This window comes from Haemorhous mexicanus, chromosome 24 (genome assembly GCF_027477595.1).
Source record: "Haemorhous mexicanus isolate bHaeMex1 chromosome 24, bHaeMex1.pri, whole genome shotgun sequence".
In the NCBI taxonomy this organism is placed as follows: domain Eukaryota; kingdom Metazoa; phylum Chordata; class Aves; order Passeriformes; family Fringillidae; genus Haemorhous; species Haemorhous mexicanus.
In genome coordinates, this window is record NC_082364.1 from 6,921,234 (window position 1) to 6,939,703 (window position 18,470).

Sequence of the window (18,470 nt, forward strand, 5' to 3'; positions counted from 1 at the left end):
CGCCCCCGCCGCGCCGCCCCTTCCGCCCCGCGCCCCGGCGGATGTGACGCCGCTGTCAGCGGCACCGGGGTTCCGGCGGCGGCGGCGGCTCATGCCCGGTGAGCGCTGCGGGGCGGCAGCGGCGGGCGGCGGGGTCCGGGCGGCGGGATGCGCACCGGGCCGGGGAGCGCCGGCCGCGCTGCCGCCGGCTCCCCGCGGGCCCGGGCGGGGGTGGCGGAGGGGAGCGGGGGTGCTCTGCCCGGGGGTGACCTCCGCGGTGTCCCTGGTGCCGGTGCCCGGCGGAGCGGGGAGCGCCGCGGCTGCCCCGGGGCGCTGCGCGGTGCCGCTGCCGGGGGACATCGAGGGGCGCTTAAAGCCCGACTTTTAGGGAGAGAAAGCCGGAGGTCGGTGTCCAGCGGTAGCCGCAGCTGATGAGTTGTGTCAGAGGGGAATGGACCGGGTCGAGGGAGGAAAAGGGCCGGGGGTGTCGAGCTCTGGGCACGTCGGAGGCAGCGGGATCCCGGGAGGTGTTTTCCGCGCTCTGCGGTGCCGTGGTTTATGGACTTCGGGTTGAACCGGGGCTCGGTGGTAATTTCTGCCCATGCCAGGGAAAAGCAGGTTCCTCCGGCCGTGGAGCAGGTGAGGAACGAGTTCGGTGGGGCTCCTGCAGAAGAGGAACCGGCTCTCGGCTGCCCACGGAGCATGGCGGTGCCCGTGGTGTTTGTTCTGGGGAGCCACGCATCAAGAGTTTCTTATCAGTTCCTTATCAGAGGCAGGAGGGGGAGGTGGCTGCTCCTGCCAGCCCAGCGCGGTGTTTCCTGGCCCGGGGCTGGCACCCAGCAGGCAGGGCAGGGCAGGGCTGGGATCGGTCCCTGCCCAGCCTGGGTGTGCTCCCGTTCTGAACCGCTGGGAAGGAGCCGCTGGGGTTTCCCGGGAAGGGGATCTGCCGTGCAGCGGGTTGGTGGCAAGCCCCGTGAGGCTCTGTGGGACCTTCAGGTGGCCCTGGCCACCGCGTCCCTCATCAGGAGGGGTTGTCACCAGTGTCACGTCTGCCCTTGCAGCCCGCCTGTCTGATGCCGCATTGGAGGCGGGGAGCGCCGCTATGGAGTGCGGGGATGGAGGCCACGCTCTGCATCCACACGTGCCTTTGGCTCAGCGCTTCCTGGATCCCCCTGGCCTCGCCGGCCCTGGACACTGAGGGCCGCCACGGGAAGCTGACGTGGGCCGTCAGCTTGGAGGCACCCGAGGAGGAGCTGGAGCAGCGGGCAGAGGAGCTGGCCCAGAGCGCGGGGCTGGTGAACATGGGCCGTGTCGGGGAGCTCAAGGGCCATTACCTCTTTGCCTACCAGCCCCACGGCCATGCGGAGACTGAGCACGAAGCCATAAGGAGATCCGTGGACACTTTGTTTGCACAGCACGACAGCGTGCGGTGGCACTCGGAACAGAAGCTTCTGAAGCGCTCCAAGCGCAGCCTGCACTTTAATGACCCCAAATACCCCCAGCAGTGGCATCTGGTGAGTGGTTTCCCTGCTCCTGCTGTGCTCCCAGGCTCGGGCTGTCTGCGTGGCCACGGGCAAGCTGTCGTGCCGGAGGCACAGCAGCCTCTTGCTGTTCTTTAGAGAGGAGGGAGCTCGCTGAGAGCTCGCCCTGCCTGCCACGTGCTCGCTGTGATGATGGGAGGAAGCAACTCCTGCAGCTGGTTATGCACTGGTGGCACTGGGGTGGGCAGAGGGTTTTGGCTGGAGCACACTGTGCCCTCCACCTCATTTCTCCAGCAACTGTTGCTTGTTGTCAGCCTCAGTTAATCTCCCCTGACTGTCCTGTGAGTCCTTCCCGTGCTGGCCCCAGCCCCACGCATCATGTCCAGTGCCCCCAGGAGGTCCCCTCAGCACTGACCATGTCCCCTCACTGTCTTTTCTGGTGCGTAGAACAACCGCAAGAGCCCCGGGAAGGACATCAATGTCACGGGCGTGTGGGAGCGGAACGTCACGGGGCAGGGGGTGACGGTGGTGGTGGTGGACGACGGCGTGGAGCACACCATCAAGGACATCCAGCCAAACTACGTGAGTGCCTGTGCAGGCTGGAGGCCCAGCAGTGTGACAGCAGTGTGTGAGTCCAGCCGGTGCTGTCACCTTGGCTCAGCCAGGGTGGAAAGTGCCAGCAGCAAACCTTTCCTGGGAGGTTCTGCTTTGGGGTTACCTGCCTTTGTGCAACCCGCGGGAGGTGGCTGGCATCCCTCTGACCCACAGCAGTGCCTGGACTGCCTTGGTTGGTCCCTTCCCCACAGCAGCAGATAGCAGTGTTGAGCAGCAGCCCTGTGAGGAAGCAGCCTCCAAGTTCCCGTGACGTCCAGCCTGTGTTTCAGCCCGTGTTGTGTTCTCTTAACTCCTGCTTTTCCCAAACTGAGGAGAGCAGAGCCCCAGCCCTGACCGTGGGTCTGTTTCCAGAGCCCAGAAGGCAGCTATGACCTGAACTCCAACGACCCTGACCCCATGCCTCACCCCGACGAGGAGAACGGGAACCACCACGGGACGCGCTGCGCCGGGGAGATCGCGGCTGTGCCCAACAACAGCTTCTGCACGGTGGGAGTCGCCTTCGGCAGCCGCATCGCGGGTACGTCAGGCTGCCTTGCACACCCCTGGGCACTGCAGGGTCACCTGTACAGCCCTGAGCTGGGCTGGCCTTGGTGCTAACAAACAGTGGCACTGTGGTGTTCCACCCAGAGACACTTTTGGCCATGGCTGTGTGGTGTTTCACCCCAGAGACACTTTTGGCCATGGGTGTGTGGTGTTTCACCCCACAGACACTTTTGGCCATGGCTGTGTGGTATTTCACCCCACAGACACTTTGGGCTGGCTGGGTGTGTGGTGTTCCACCCCAGAGACACTTTTGGCCAGGGGTGTGTGGTGTTTCACTCCACAGACACTTTTGGCCATGGGTGTGTGGTGTTTCACCCCACAGACACTTTTGGCCATGGGTGTGTGGTGTTTCACCCCACAGACACTTTGGGCCATAGGTGTGTGGTGTTTCACCCCACAGACACTTTTGGCCATGGGTGTGTGGTGTTTCACCCCACAGACACTTTTGGCCATGGCTGTGTGGTGTTTCACCCCAGGGACACTTTTGGCCATGGGTGTGTGGTGTTTCACCCACAGACACTTTTGGCCATGGCTGTGTGGTGTTTCACCCCACAGACACTTTTGGCCATGGCTGTGTGGTGTTTCACCCACAGACACTTTTGGCCATGGCTGTGTGGTGTTTCACCCCACAGACACTTTTGGCCATGGGTGTGTGGTGTTTCACCCCACAGACACTTTGGGCTGGCTGGGAGCTCCAGCTGGGCACGTGGGGACAAGTCCAGGCCTGCAGGAGCTCTGGTGGCTGCGGGATGGAGCTTCCCCCCATCACAGGGGCTGCTCCTCAGGTTTCCCTCTGTGGAGAAGCTTTAGGGCGATGGGGAAGGAAAGGAGTCGGTTCTGATGGAGGGTTTGGATCCAGAGCTTTGTTCTGGCCCACAGCCTCTGAACCCAGCACCAGCTCCAACAGAACTCCTGACCCCGTGGGTGCTGCTCCTTTTAACCCCGGGGAGAGGGCAGGGAAGGGACAGGGAGCCACCAGCCAGGTACAGGAGGGGAGGTCCCAAGGGACAAAGGACACCTGGATGGCCCAGTGCCCCCCGCCAGGGGTAGAGGGCATCCTTTGAATCTGCCAATCACTTCTGGAACTCCAGGATAGACAGACAGTGCTCGGCAGGGGTCAGGGAGGGGAAAGGAGAGGTGGCTGACACACCTGGGAGGGAATTATCAGGGGAGGGACCCGAGGTTCTGAGGTAAACCCTGAAATCACAATGCAACTCCTGGGGTGGGACACGGCTCTGAGGCAGTGCTGCTCTGCTCAGGCTCACTGGGCTGCTGCAGGGAGGGCCTGGCGCCTGCCTGAGCTCCTCTCCAGAGGAGCTGCCTCCTGGCAGCTTTTCCAGAGTGTTCCTGGCCTCCCTGGCTGCCAAACCTTTGGCAGAGCAGCTGTGCCGTGCTGGCTGAGCCAGGCAGTTGTGCCACGACATGCCCAGGTTGTGTCTGGAGGCACTGGGGCAGCGGATCTTGGCCAGCCCCTCTCACTGCCCTGGCCCCTGCTCTCAGCTTTGCCTTGTGGGATGGACCAGGGTGAAGAGCCAGTGCTGTGTCTCTCCCCTGCAAGGGCAGGGAACGTGTGCTGTGCCCCAGCTGCCTCCAGAGCTGCTGAGCTGCTCTGCAGAGGGAGACAAGGTCTCTGTGCCCTGCAGGATGTGTCCCTGGCAGGGCAGGGACAGCCATGCAGGGACACCATTCTGTCCAACCTGGTCACACCACAGTCCCTGGGGTGCCAGAGGCAGCCAGGGCTTGCCCAGGGCACAGCAGGCAGAGGCTCCCAGCTGGCAGAAGCAGGGATGAGCTCATCATGTCCCCACAGCACAGGGAACAGGAGGGTTTGCCCCAGATCCAGCAGGACCTGGCTCTGCCTCAGCCCTCCAAAGCTGGGCTGGCCTTGCAGGGTGAGCACAGCGGGGCAGCCTCGAGCCAGGAGTTTGTCTGCACTTTGTGCAGCTCACGTGACCCCTGTCCCTCACATCCCTTGTCCTCTGTCCTGCAGGCATCCGAGTGCTGGACGGGCCCCTCACGGACAGCATGGAGGCCATTGCCTTCAACAAGCACTATCAGATCAATGACATCTACAGCTGCAGGTGAGCCCTGGGACCCCGAGCTGGCTGCCAGGCCTGCTCTGCCTGAGCACACGGTCACAGCTCATGGCTGAGTGCTCACACCAGCTCCCATCCTCCTGTGGCTGCAGTTAGCCTTGAGGCACCTCAGTCCTGATCCCAGAGACTGTCCTGGGCTCTGCACAGCACCTGCAGTTGTGAGGTGTCCCTCTGTGTGCTGCTGCAGCCCGTCCCCTGGGCTGGCTGTGCTGGAGGGGGCACTGTGCTCCCCTCTGTGGTCAGGCTGAGCCATGTGACAGGGGCTGGAATGTGTGAGAAGCTGCTTGTTAAATAAAAATCAAACATTTTGTGCGCTGGAATCTGACCCAGGGGCACAGTGCAGGCACGACAGCCATGTCCCAGCAGCGAGGGGCCATCCTGATGGGTGGGAAAGTGCAGTGCTCTGCAGTCCCAGTCGTGGCTCTGGGAGCAGCTGGTGACTGCTGGGAGCTCGCTGTGGTGGCAGGAAGAGCCGCCTGTGGCTCCTGGGGCTGTCACCTCACGCTGTCTCTCTTTGCAGCTGGGGTCCCGACGACGATGGGAAGACTGTGGATGGCCCCCACCAACTGGGAAAGGTAAATGCCAGCCCCAGCAGCCCTGGGGGAGCCTCCAGGGCTTGTGGCTTGCTGCCTGCCCGTTCAGGGGGGAGGGACGTTGCCATGACACGCTGCATGTCTGCGTGTGTCCCTCGGTGCCAGCAGAGGTTTCCCTGGTTGGGAGAGGCCACGCTGCAGCAGGAGGGCAGCCTGCAGGCGGGGCAGGAGAGGATGAGCTTTCCAAGGAGAGGCTGCTTCCAGCAGGGAAAGGCTCTTTCACAACCTGTGAAAGGTGTGGCACTGACAGCTTGTGCAGCCCACGGGGTGCTCTCTGCTCAGGAGTTGGAGCTTTCCCTGTGCTCAGGGTGGCTCTCCAGGCAGGGATGGTGCCTTTGGATACTGGGAGTAAATAAGGGGGGTGGGATTGCAGTGGGAGGAAGAGTCAGAGCTGAGGCTGCTCCTTCCCAGGCCATTAAGGCTTTCTCAGAGCTCCTGTGCTGCAGAACACACCCAGCCTGCCTGTGCTGCAGCAAGGGGTCACCGAGGGGCCCCAAAACCAGCAGTGGGGTGTGGTTCTGCTCCAGTGCTCTTCTGCTGTGCTTTTCCAACCACAGCTCAGCAGCTCCTGTGCCCTTCAGAGCAGCGCTGACAGCCGAGCTGTTCGCTCACCATAACAAATGGTTTCCAGTCCTGCAAGTTAATTTATTCCCTTCCTGCCTGCAGAGACAGCTGGAACAAGCTCCAGGACACAAAGCACAGGCAGAGCTCGCTGTGCCACAGAGAATGGGCAGAATGTGCCTTCGTCTGCCAGGGGAGGGAGAGCAGGGTGGTCACCTCCAGCGGGGTTGTGTTCTGGCTCCTCCCTCAGACGTGTCCTTTCCCTAGGTGGGAGCAGTGTCTGGGCTGAAATGTGCTCCCAGCTGGGGCCCATGCCGTGGTGTGTCCCAGCAAAGGCAAAGCCCAGGCTCTGTGGGGCTGGGCGCTCCCAGAGGGGCTGTATCTCTGTGTGGGGAGCCCTGATCACACGTGCTGGGCTGGCTGCTGCAGGAACCCCTGAGGTCAGTGTGGCAGGAGCCCCCCTGCCCTGTCCCTCTCCACAGGCTGCCCTGCAGCACGGGGTGATCGCGGGTCGCCGCGGCTTCGGGAGCATCTTCGTGGTGGCCAGTGGCAACGGGGGCCAGCACAGTGACAACTGCAACTACGATGGATATGCCAACTCCATCTACACTGTCACCATAGGTGAGCCTTCTGTCTCCTCCCCTCCCAGCCTGGAGCGGTGAGGTCATCCCAAAAGCACAGAACGTGCCCAGCTGGGAGCTGCTGGATGGTGGGAATCTGTGGGGAATGTCTGGGAACAAGCATGGCAGGGTCTGGGGTGTGCTGGGCTTCAGCCCCCATGCCTGCAGTTTGCTTCTGACCTACAGAGCAAGAGGAGGCCAGAGAAATTCCTGCCCGTGCCCAGGCCTGCCTCCCGGGGCTGTGACACACTGCCATACCTGGAATGCAGCATTCCCATCATTTGTTAGAGGAGAAGTGTGTGATCCACGCTCTCCAGAGCAGAAGCTGCGTGAGGGGCAGGAGATGTGTGTGACCCTGAGCACAGTGAGGGATTATTTATCGTGGCTGCCCTTCCTGTAGATCTTCCAGGCAGGCAAAAACAGGCTTGGTTCTGATTCCCCTGCCCAGCTCCCCGGCCCGTCTGGCAGGAGAGGCTCTTAGGGATCAACACCCCGAAGTCCCAGCAGTGGGAGCAGGGCAGTTTCACACAGGGTGTGCCTCTCCTGTTTCCCCAGGAGCTGTGGATGAGACGGGCTCCATGCCCTTCTATGCTGAGGAGTGTGCCTCCATGCTGGCTGTCACCTTCAGCGGCGGGGACAAGATGATGAGGAGCATCGTGAGTACCTCTGTCCCCTGTCTGTGCCCCCTGGCCCCCCAGGGACAGCCAGGACGTCACTCTGTCCCCTCTGATTCCCTTTTATTCCCTCTGATGTGCCTTTTACCCAGGCCCTGCACAAACAGAGGGAGGCTCCTGTTTCTCAGCCCCTCACTCCTGCCCAGCCAGCCCCCCTCGCTCTGCTCCCAAGGGATGCTGGAGCACAGGGGGCAGGGAGAGCATCGGGCTCTTCAAACCACTTGGCCCCAGCTTCTCCTCTGTTCTGGCACGTGGGCCTCTCCCAGTTGAATTTTAAAGAATATTTTTATCAGCTTTTCCCTTCTTTTGCCAAAAAACAGCTTCTTGTCAACAACACGTCCTTTCTGCCCGAGCCAAGCAGCCAGGGCTGTTTCCCCACTGCAGGCCTGACCCAGCCTGTCCCTCCCTTGGTGCCAGGCTGCCCCCACCCCAGTGGTGTGAGCCCTTCCTGTCCCGTGGGGCCAGCAGGGACTGCAGAGCCCACCCACCCCAGGGCAGCCTGGGGGAAGCATCGCTGGCTCCTGGTATTTAGGGTTGGGCTGTCCATGTTTGGAGGATCTCCCACCAGGACTGGACTTCCCAAAAGCTCTTTCCTGTGGCTCTGTGCCTGCCACAGAGCAGCTGAATCCAGCCTTGTCAAACAGGCTGGGGAAACCTGGGGAACAGGGAGAGCCGGGGATCCTCAGGCACCTGCCTGGGACTCAGCCAGCTCCTCCTGCAGCCCAGAGCCAGGGCAGGGATCTGTGCCCAGCCAGGGCATGGCACAGTCTGCCACGGGGACAGTAAAACCCAGAGCAGGGCTGATTCTTGCTGTCAGGAATCGCTGCAGTTGTCCCAGGCTGGTTTGGAAAGTGCTGACCCTGGGAAAAGGGGAACCAGCGAGGGCTGTGCTGCATTCCATCAGGGCCTCCAGGCTCAGGGGTTGGTCTGGCTTCCCCAGCACGGTGTGAGTGCTTTGGAGGTCACAAATGCACGTTCGTTTCAAACACTGGCTTTAGGGGACACTACCAGGGGAGCTGGCACTCCATGGGGCAGCCAGGGCGAGGTGCACACATGGCCTGGGAACAGCCTGTACCACAGTGGCTCCTTCAGCCAGCCCAAGCCTTGCTAAACCCCACACAGCCCTTTTCAGGAGCACAGTCTGCTCCTGGGCACCCTGGAGCTCGCTGCAGTGCTGCCAGAGTTAACTCAGAGTTAATTTCCCTGCAGCCATCTGCTCCAGCTTTTTTTATGTTTTCTTTCTTTTACCAGACCATAAACTTTGTGTGGTTTCCTTAATGGGAAGAATTTAATACGGCTTCTGGCACTGGATGTGTTTCCTACTGAAAGTTTGTGCTCTCGGGGTGCTCTGTGTGGGACACTCAGTGTCCCAGCGTGAGCTGGAGCCACTCACAGCTGGAAAAATGGGATGGAGTGAAGCAAAAACACAAGAAACCCTTCAGGTTTTGGGCTTTCTCCCCACGGGAAGCAGAGGGAGATGGATGCACTTGCTTTGCAGTGAAGTGGCAAAATTTGAGAGCTTCCTGACGCCTCTTCAGAGGCTGTGTGTGCTCTGCAGAGTCCCAGTGGCCCCCCTGCAGCCTGGCTGTGACACTGATCAGCAGTGACAGTGAGGAAGAGCCCAGACTGTGTCTGCCAGGAGCTTCCCACAGAGTTGCTCAGTTAGGGCTAGTTTCTCTCACTCTCCAAAGGGAGCTGTCTCCATGCATCGTTTCCCACCTGGGATCGCTGTCCCTGCAGTGAGGCTGTCCCAGGAGCCCTTCCTGGCTGGGAGCAGGGACAGTTGTGTCACAGGCTGAGCTGGGGCTGGCACAGGCACGGCTCGGGGCCAGGAGCACACGTCCCTGTGCAGCCACCCCAGCCCAGCAGAGCGGCCTGAGCCAGGCCTGTCCCCCGTTCCTCGGCAGGTGACAACAGACTGGGACCTGCAGAAGGGCACGGGCTGCACGGAGGGGCACACGGGGACGTCGGCGGCCGCCCCGCTGGCCGCGGGGATGATCGCGCTGATGCTGCAGGTGCGGCCCTGCCTCACCTGGCGCGACGTGCAGCACGTCATCGTCTTCACCGCCACCAAGGTCAGGGCCTGGCCCTCCTCCTCCTCCTCCTCCTCCCTCCCTCCCTCCCCTCAGGGGTGCTGCAGGGTGCCGGGGCCCCGCTGAGCACATCCTTGTTTGTGTCTGCTGCCCCTCCATAAATCTCTGCCTCGTCTGGCTCTCCCCTCACCCCGTGTTCCTTCCAGGAATGTGGCTGAGGCATTTTCCCCTGTCATGATAATAAATGGGTTATTTGCCTCAGGAATGCCTCCATCTGCCAATGTAGGGGTCTTCCAGGGGCTCAGCAGGTTCCAGGGCTCAGCAGGTGGGGCTGGCCCAGCCCAAGGGCTGACACCTCTGCAATGTCACCTCATGGTCCAGGCAGTGGGAAACAGGAGCTGTGCCCTGCCCTGGCCTTTCCTGGGCTCTCCAGAGAACTGGACTCCTGGAAACAGGCACAACAGAGCTGGGCAGCAAACACAGCCCTGCCCTTCACCCAGAGCAGGAGTGGGAACTCACTGGAGGGATGGGACTTCTTCCTCACCCCTCTGGGGAGCAGCAGTCCGTGTCCAGCTGATGCTGTGCTCTCTTTGGCATGGGACAGTGTTTTCCATAACTTCCAAGCCAATGTTGCCAGAGCAGTACAATGCTGTAAGTGATGGGACCCAGATCTGTCCTGCCCCAGCTCTTGGTGATTTAAAGGACTCGGTTCCTTCTCTCCAAGGCTTCTGCCATGCCACAGGCAGTGGTTTGGGCAGCAGGGAGCAGCTGGGATGTTTCAGAGCAGAGGCATTTGTGCCCTTTTGTGCGGCTCCATTTCCTTTCTGAGGAGCTGGAAGCTGCTTTGTCCTGGGTTTGTTTCAAACAAAGATCGACCTGTTCCTTTCTAATAAGGCCATGTGGGTTTGCTTCCCCACCCCTGTGGGATGTGTCTGGGCCTCCTTCCCTTCAGGCTGGGGGTTCAGGCTGCCTGAGTCCCCCAGGTGAGCAGGGCACCCTGTGTGTCTTTGCAGTACGAGGACCGTCACGCCAAGTGGGACACGAACCAGGCTGGCTTCAGCCACAGCCACCAGCATGGCTTCGGCCTGCTCAACGCCTGGAGGCTGGTGAACGCTGCCAAGGTAATGCCCTGCCCTCCCACACCTGCCCGGGGGCAGGCAGAGCAGCCCAGCCCCGCCCAGCCCCGCCCAGCCCCATGGCGGGGACAGCTCCCGTCCTGGTGGTGCCGTGGGGTGACACCGCTGCCGTTCAGCACTTTGGCCACCATCCTGCTGGCCCTGCCTCTGAGGCTGCTTTGGGTATGAGCTCACGAGGCTCCCAGCAGTGCCTGAGAGCTGCCCCCTGAGAGCTGCTGCTCTCCAGCACTATATATAGCCATGGTGAGGGCCCTGATCCACGGCGACGGGAGCAGCCCCAGCACCTTCCTCCCTTGGAGGGGCTGCAGGGAGGGTGTCCTGCCCCCAGAACCAGGCTGTTCTCAGCTGGCAGCTCTGGGGGAGTGGTGTGCTCACAGCAGGCAGAGGCATCCCCATCTCTTCCTCCTCTGTCACACGGAGCCCAGGGCACGTCCTTTGGCACTTGGTCCCAGCTGTGTGTGGAGCTCTGTGCAGCTGTGCTGGGTCACTGCCACTGCCAGCCGTGCCCCCAGGGTCACAGGGACCTCCAGGCTGCTCCCTCTTCCTGCAGGCTCTTGGGTTCTGCTGCTCCCTGTCCCCTGTACCAGGGGTTGGAGTGGAACAGCCTCAGGACACCACTCAAAGCCACTGTGACAAACCCAGAGCTGGGGAGTCCCAAACCTTGCTCAGCCCTTCTGGCTCCCAGGCAGTGACTTTCCCTCCTTTCCTGGGCATGTGGGCACTGCTCCCATCCCTGGGGTGTCCCAGAGCACCATCGGGAGAGGCCCCTTGGCCTGGGCCCACATCCAGCACAGGAGCAGCCTGTGGGAGCTGGAGGGATGGGTGTGCAGGGAGGCTGCAATCCGGGCTGAGCCCTCTCTCCTTCCCCTGGCAGATCTGGGAGTCCGTGCCGTACCTGGCCTCGTACGTGAGCCCCGTGCTGAAGGAGGGCAGGAGCATCCCGTGGCTCCCTCAGGAGCTGGAGGTGGCCTGGAACGGTAAGAGCAGGTGTGCCATGGAGAGCAGGTGTGCCATGGAGAGCAGAGCCACCCTGCCTGGTCAGAGCAGGTGTGCCATGGAGAGCAGAGCCTGCCCTGCCGTGTGGCACAGCTGGGCAGGACCAGCCCTGGGCTGCAGGAGGCCAGGAAGGGGTTAAGTGCTGGGCTGCCTGGGCTTTTTCCGCTGCCCATCCCCAGGGGATCCCGTCCCCACATCCCCATCCCTGCACTGATGTGTTTGGGGAGCCAGTCGGGCTCAGGAGCAGGGCTGGGCTGGGCAGCGGCCAGAGCCGCTCTGCTGCCTTTGACCATTTTAGGAAATGCTGCAGCTCCCGACTTGGCCGGGCTGTGCCGAGCAGCAGCGGCTGCTCCGGGCTACCAGGGGCAGGGAGAGCTCGACCCGGCCCTGCCCGGCCCCCAGCAGGCCTGCACACAGGGGACAGTGCTGGCTCTGTGACATGCCTGTCCCGGCGTGTGCCCACATCCCCCCGGCAGGGGCTGGGAGCACCCACCCAGCTCGCCCTGCTGCAGAGGGGCTGTGGTCAGCAGCCCCGGGGCTGTGAGCATTCCTGGAGCTGGGAACAGCTGGAGATGGGCTGGGCCAGCCTGGACACCTGGCTTCTGCTCCCAGCCCCACAGGGCAGTTGGGAAGAGGCAGAGAGCATGTGTGTGTCCTGTGAAGTGGCACCACAGCCCAGTGGGGCTGCCTGGCACTGGGGACTCCATCCCAACGCCACCGGCCTTGACCAACCCCCCTTCCCTTTCCCAGTGACCCCTGCCGACCTGCAGCTGTCTGGCATGAGGACCCTGGAGCACGTGGCTGTCACTGTCACCATAACCCACCCTCGCCGTGGCAACCTGGAGATCCGGCTCCTCTGCCCCAGCGGGATGATGTCCCTGATCGGCACCACCCGGAGCATGGACTCGTGAGCACCAGGGCACAGGGCAGGGCTGGGGCCGTGTCCCTCCTGGTGGCTCTGTGACCCCTCGTGGGTTGTTTCCTCTCCCCCCTTGGCAGGGACCCCAATGGCTTCTCTGACTGGACCTTCTCCACGGTGCGCTGCTGGGGCGAGGAGGCACAGGGCACCTACAGGCTGCTCGTCAGGGACATCGGTGAGTGCTGCCCTCAGGGGACCCTCAGGAGTGCTGGCAGCTCTGTGCCACGTCCCAGGGAGCTGCCAGCTCATGGCCTGGTTGGCTCAGAGAGTTCCCCACTGGACCAGCCTGCTTCCTCCCCAGGAGACGACAGCCTGAGGCCTGGCACCTTGAAGCAGTGGCAGCTGACCCTGTATGGCTCCTCCTGGTCCCCAGCAGAGATGAAGGAACGGCAGAGGTAGGACACCACAGCTTGGGGTGGTGGTAGCCGCAGAGGTGGGACACCACAGCTTGGGATGGTGGTAGCCACAGAGGTGGGACACCACAGCTTGGGGTGGTGGTAGCCACAGAGGTGGGACACCACAGCTTGGGGTGGTGGTAGCCACAGAGGTGGGACACCACGTGCCCAGCTTGGAGGGAGCCAGCAGAGGGAGGCTGGGGGGTTCATCCCTGCCTGTGAGCAGTGGGTGGGTTGTAGCCATGTTGCTGCCAGGTGGGGCTGGGGCTGCCCTCACACCTCACAGGGCAGCCATGGGCTGCAGAACACAGCTCTGTGTGCTGAAGCAGACACTCCAGACACTTTGTGGGCATTTTGGAGGTCCCCTGACCCATGGAGCCTCACAGGGTGTCTCTGTCCCCAGGCTGCTGGAGGAAGCCATGAGTGGGCAGTACCTGAGCAGTGACTTCTCCCTGCCCTGTCCCCCAGGGCTGGACATCCCCGAGGAGCAGCGTTACACCATCACAGCCAACACGCTCAAGGTGAGCCTGCCTGCAGGCTGGGAACCCTGCATCCCCAGGAAGAGCAGGACCCTGCTCTGTGCCCTCTCTGCTGGGCAATGGGCAGGGCCCTGAGGGGGTGGAGAGCTGTGTTTTTCAAGGCGTTTCCCTCTGCAGACCCTCCTCCTCTTGGGATGCTTTGCTGTGTTCTGGACATTTTACTACATGCTGGAGGTTTGCCTGACGAGGAACGAGGTGGGGCTGGACCTGGCCTGCTCCAGCTCCAGCAGCTGCAGGTGGTACCAGCAGGGCAGGAAGCACCGAGCCCTGGAGAGCGACCTGGAGATGGAGTCGGTGCCTCTGTACCAGGAGAAGGACGTGGAGGGAGCTGAGATGGACTGTGAGCACCTGGAGCCTGCCCAGGATGGGGAGGAGGGGTCCTGGACCCCCACCCACCCCAAACTTTCCAGCAATGGCAGAGCTGTGAGCTTCCATGAGGCAGCCCCCACTGGAACGGGGTTCGTGGGCCAGGAGGCATCGACTGAACTCCTCGGGGAGGACAGGGAGCACCAGCCCTGCTGACTGGGGCTGGGCTGGGCTGGGGCCCTCCCTTGGTACGACCTGCCTGGGCTCAGGCAGCACAGACTCATTCCTGAGCCTCCACGGACCATTGCCACTGTGTCCTGCAGGAGGTGGTGTTGGAAGGGGCTTGGAAACAAGGAGAGAGGGCTGGTACTGGAAAGGGAGCTGCCCTTCCCTCCTCCTGGAAAACAAAGCAAGCCTTAAACCTTTTCCTGGTGGAGCCTGCCCTGCTGGACGCTCAGGGCACCGTTGTGAGTGGAGTGCCATTCCCACTGAGCCCCTTCCTGCCGCTGCAGCAGGGCCAAGACGTGTCCCTTTGTCCCTGATTTCTGCAGAGCCAGCCTGGAAATGCAGCAGGGCCCCAGCAGCCGCCTCTGCAGGCAGGGACCCCGCAGCACTGGCATTTTCCCGGGCTGGCAGCTGGCCCCTACCCACCAGTTATCCCAGTTTAGAAGCAGGGAATTACTTCACTCATCTCCAACCAGCGCTTCTGCCTGCCCCCGTGCTCCAATCCTGCTGATTCCTCCTCTCCCGTGGGCACAGAGCAGCTGTGGGGTGGGGGAGGCAGGAGCCAGCCAGTTTGGGGGCAGGATGGGGCTGTCCCTGTGTCACTGGGCACTCTGGTAGCAGGTAGGCCTGCTTTGGGCTGGGAGGGGAGGCTGAGTTGCTCTGGCAGTGGCTCGTCTGAGCAGGGTTGGCTTGTTCACATGTCTTTGGGTTTGGTGGTTTATTTTTTTAAAGCTGGGGTTTGTTTTTTAATCAGCAAAGCCCTTTTGTGTAGCTTTCCAAATAAAGCCTGAAAAACCCTCCTCTCCCCCATCCATCACTCTTCTGCCCTCCCAGAGCTTCCTCACTGTGGAAAAATGTTGCCACACAGCAGCTCCCAGCCCTGGGGCCGGGGGGGACCCGGTGCTGGGGTGCTGCCTCTGGGGGGCTGGGAGCCCTCTGTGCCCTGGGTTATAGGGGCTGCTCAGGCAGGGGGAGGCAAGGGCTGGGCCAGAGCGTTGGAAGGAGCAAGGACAAGAGTGGCTCTCATGGTTCAGCGGGGAGAGGGCAGAGTTTTCCAAGCCAGGCAGGGAAAATCCAAGCTCCAGCTTAGGTTTTCCCAGCTTTGGAGGTGGCAGAAGGAGCAGCTCCCTTTCAGGGAGAAGGACTTTGTCTCTCCAGGTGCCATCGGCCAGCCACAACAGGCGGGCAGCAGGAAACCTCGTCAGGCCACGCTCGATGAATATAACCTTTTAATTTTGACAAAAACGAAGTACAAAACCGAGGCCAATTCTCTCTTCTCCCCGTTGCAGGGATCTCTGCGGCGGTGGCGCGGGGCTGGTGCGGGCGGCGGGCGGGGCGGCGGCCCCGGGGACCGGGGTGCGGGCCCGTCCCGCCCGAGGGTACCGGCGAGGGCAGGGCCGGCTGGCGGCGGGGGTGCGAGGCCGGGGGGCTGCCGGGGGGCTGCCGGGGGGCTGCCGGGGGCAGGGGCTGCCCGGGGCACGGCGCTGGGGGCTGCGGCCCCGGGGCGGGGGCTGCGGCGGGCAGCGTGCGGCCGCTGGCGGGGCGATGGGGCTGGCGGGCGGATGCTCCTCAATAAATACCAATGGATGGGCGGCGGCGCTGGGCCGGGGGGAGCGGAGACGGAGGTCCCGGCTGGGGAGGGCTGGGGGCGGCGCGGCAGTGCCTAGCTGATGATCTGCCGGGGCCGGCCGTAGCTCATGCCCGCCTGTGACGCTCCCTTGTTGCTGCCCATCTGTAGCCCGATGATGTTCTTGCCCTCCTTCAGCTGGCTCTCGGTGAACTCCCGCTTGTGCTCCTGAGCTTTCCTGCGGGGCACAGGGAGAGGCCGTGGGGCACTCGCACCCCGGGCTGCCCGGGAGCCACCCCCGATCCCCAGGAATGTCCCAGCCACCCTCCCTCCCCAGCCGAAAGTCTGGCATCCCAATTCCATGTGCTTCCAGGCACAGCAAAGAGCCAGCTCTGAGCAGCCGCAGGTCAAGGGAGTCCCCGTGCCCAGCTCGGCACTCCCCCACTTACTTCATGAACCAGTTGGGGTCCCCGTGGTAGTTCCCGTCGTTCTTGGTGACTGCCAGGCTCCCCAGGGCCATCAGCGTCCTCTGCACCGCCGCCATGTCCTTGGCTGCCCAGGGAGAGAGCGCGTGAGGACGGGCACAGCACAGCGACCCTGGGACCCCCAACCCCTCCTGCCCCCCTCCCGCACCTTCAAAGAGGTCCACGGTCTGGAAGATGTCTGTCTTGACCACGCCGTAGTCCTCGGCCGCCTTCAGGAACTGGGCAATCTGTTCCATCTGCTTGAAGACCATGGTGGGCGGCGCGTCGGGGATCTTGACGGGCTTGGAGCCGTCGGGGTAGAGGCTGTTCACCAGTCTGCTGAGCACCTGCCACAGAGGGGAGCCTGGGCTTGCTGCACTGCCCTCGGAGCTCCCCGTGCTGCCCATGATGCTCCCCGTGCTGCCCTCAGAGCTCCCCGTGCTGCCCTCAGAGCTCCCCGTGCTGCCCTCGGAGCTCCCCGTGCTGCCCTCAGAGCTCCCTGTGCTGCCCTCGGAGCTCCCCGTGCTGCCCTCAGAGCTCCCTGTGCTGCCCTCAGAGCTCCCCGTGCTGCCCTCAGAGCTCCCCGTGCTGCCCTCAGAGCTCCCTGTGCTGCCCTCAGAGCTCCCTGTGCTGCCCTCGGAGCTCCCCGTGCTGCCCTCGGAGCTCCCCGTGCTGCCCTCGGAGCTCCCCGTGCTGCCCTCAGAGCTCCCCGTGCTGCCCTCAGAGCTCCCTGTGCTGCCCTCAGAGCTCCTTGTGCTGCCCCCGGAGCTCCCCACGGCCGCCCAGCCCCCACCCCACTTACGATGCCGTTCTTCAGCCAGACCTGGAAGCCCAGGCGGCCCCGCTCGGGGCGTCCCACGGCAGCCCCGCACTGTGCCACGATCCACTCCACCAGCCGGTCCTCCAGCTCGTCATCGTACTTCTTCTCGATCTTGGACTGCACATCCCTGCTCATGCCATAGGCTGGCCCTTTGTTTGCCATGGCTGCTGTGGTGGGAGACCTGGTGGCACGACAGGGACAGTCAGGCTGTGGAGATGCTGTCTGCTATCCAGGGACCCCGCGGACACCATGGTGTCATTCGCTTGCCACTCTGCTGCAGTGGGGACAAGCCCTTCCAACTGTTCCCTCGCCCTTCAGCTCCATCCAGGTGTGTTTGGAGGAACCATGACCTCCCAAATCTGCCCTGACAGACGGTGGGTATCCTGGCAGAGATGCCTCATCCCCAGCTCAGAGAGCGCACAGGAGCAGCCTCATCCCTGTTCCTTGCCAGCTCTTGGTTGGCAGGGATGTCCCTGGTGTGACCCATGCCAGGATCCAGGGGGCAGGGGAACCACATCAAGGCTGGCTGGCTGTGGCACAGCAGGGTGGCCGTGGCACAGCAGGGTGGCCATGGGATGGCCTTGGCACAGCAGGTCCGGGAGCCAGGGAGGAGCGCGGGTGAGGCGGGAGCAGCGGGAGCCGTGCCCGTGCCCTTGTAAGGACATGCTGCGGGCAGTGATGGCAGGTAGCCGGCTGCAGGCAGGCCCCGAGGGTGCCAAGGAGGATGCCAGGGAAGATGCCAGCAAGGAGAGGCTCTGGGAGTGGCAGCCAAGCCTTTGGTGGGGCTGGCATCGCTCCCCCCTGCCGGGCTCCTTGCTTGGCAGGAAGCCTCCGGGTGCCTCCAGGAGCAGTGTGATGTCCCACAGCCACACCCGGCCTCCAGTGGGCTCCTCCTGACCGCGGGATACCCCGGCTCCTGCGGGCTGGGCTGAGACCTGGCACAGCTCAGCGCAAGAGAGGACACCGCCCCCGCTTGCTGCCAGCAATGCAGGGGTGCCCCCTGAGCCCCGTGGTTAATGTGGTGATACCCCACGAGCCCGACGGGCAGCCTGTGCCCAGACCCCATCATGGGCACGTCCCGTGATGCTACAGCTGCCCCAGCCAATCCCGCTCCGTGTCCTGGCCCGACCGGGCACAGAGGGGTCACCCACGGCTCCCTCGGCCACATGGCATTGCCTGTGCCCTGGCTCGCCAGCCCTGTGCCCATCTCCCGTCCCCGCCGAGCACCGGGCAGACACGGGCACTGGGGGCTGGAGTTGCCCCTCCATCGCTGCCCTGAGCCCCTCACGGCCTCTCCGGCTACCTCGGGGACCCGCGGCTGCGCAGCCCCGCCGAGAACGCGGTCCTGAGGGGAGCAGCAGGACAGAACCCCAGCAGTGACCCCAGCCCGAGCAGGGGAGCCCGACCCTCCTCCAGGGAACAGCATTTCCATCCCGGGGAGCCGCATCCACCCGGAGGAGCAGAATCCGCGGCATCCGGGGAGCCGCAGATCGCAGTCCCGGGAGCGGCTTCGCTACCCCGGGTACAGGGTCCCCATCCCGGGGAGCATCACCCCCGTGCCGGGGGCTGGCGTTCCCACACCGGGGACCCTCCCCGCCGCCCCCCTCCCCCGCGGCAGGACTTACAAGCGGCTGTGGACGGAGCGAGGGCGATGCTCGGTGAGGGACCAGCGCACTGCCCCGCGGGGACCCCGACCGGGCGCTAAAAGGCGGGCGGCGGGACGGTGATGTCAGCGGGGCACGGAGCCCGGCCCCCCCCAAACCCTCCCTCCCGGGGCGCCCGGCCCCGCAGCGCTCCATGACTCCATCCCAGGCACCATATTTGGGGAAAGACTCCGAAAAACAGCGACGAAAGCCCGTGCTGGAGCATTCCCCGCGTGCCTCCGCCCCAGCGGGGCCGGGGCCAGGG

The 18,470-nt window shown here is 63.6% G+C and overlaps 2 protein-coding genes across 2 annotated transcripts; one reads left to right on the forward strand and one right to left on the reverse strand.

Moving 5' to 3' along the window:
• Window positions 1-14: 14 nt before the first annotated feature.
• PCSK7 (proprotein convertase subtilisin/kexin type 7) lies at window positions 15-14,511 on the forward strand. Its single transcript, XM_059867168.1, has 16 exons — window positions 15-98; window positions 1,041-1,493; window positions 1,908-2,042; window positions 2,427-2,592; window positions 4,609-4,699; window positions 5,235-5,289; window positions 6,351-6,489; window positions 7,044-7,144; window positions 9,070-9,237; window positions 10,209-10,316; window positions 11,206-11,308; window positions 12,078-12,234; window positions 12,327-12,421; window positions 12,548-12,641; window positions 13,045-13,162; window positions 13,298-14,511. Exons 2-16 carry the CDS (start codon window positions 1,053-1,055, stop codon window positions 13,700-13,702), a joined length of 2,376 nt encoding a protein of 791 aa, XP_059723151.1. The 5' UTR covers window positions 15-98; window positions 1,041-1,052; the 3' UTR covers window positions 13,703-14,511.
• A 411-nt stretch (window positions 14,512-14,922) lies between these two features.
• TAGLN (transgelin) lies at window positions 14,923-18,325 on the reverse strand. Its single transcript, XM_059867172.1, has 5 exons — window positions 18,188-18,325; window positions 16,545-16,743; window positions 15,912-16,089; window positions 15,728-15,830; window positions 14,923-15,516 (listed from the first exon to the last, which is right to left on the reverse strand). The coding sequence occupies exons 2-5, from the start codon at window positions 16,722-16,724 to the stop codon at window positions 15,375-15,377; spliced, it is 603 nt and encodes a 200-aa protein (XP_059723155.1). The 5' UTR covers window positions 16,725-16,743; window positions 18,188-18,325; the 3' UTR covers window positions 14,923-15,374.
• Between the last annotated feature and the right edge of the window lie 145 nt (window positions 18,326-18,470).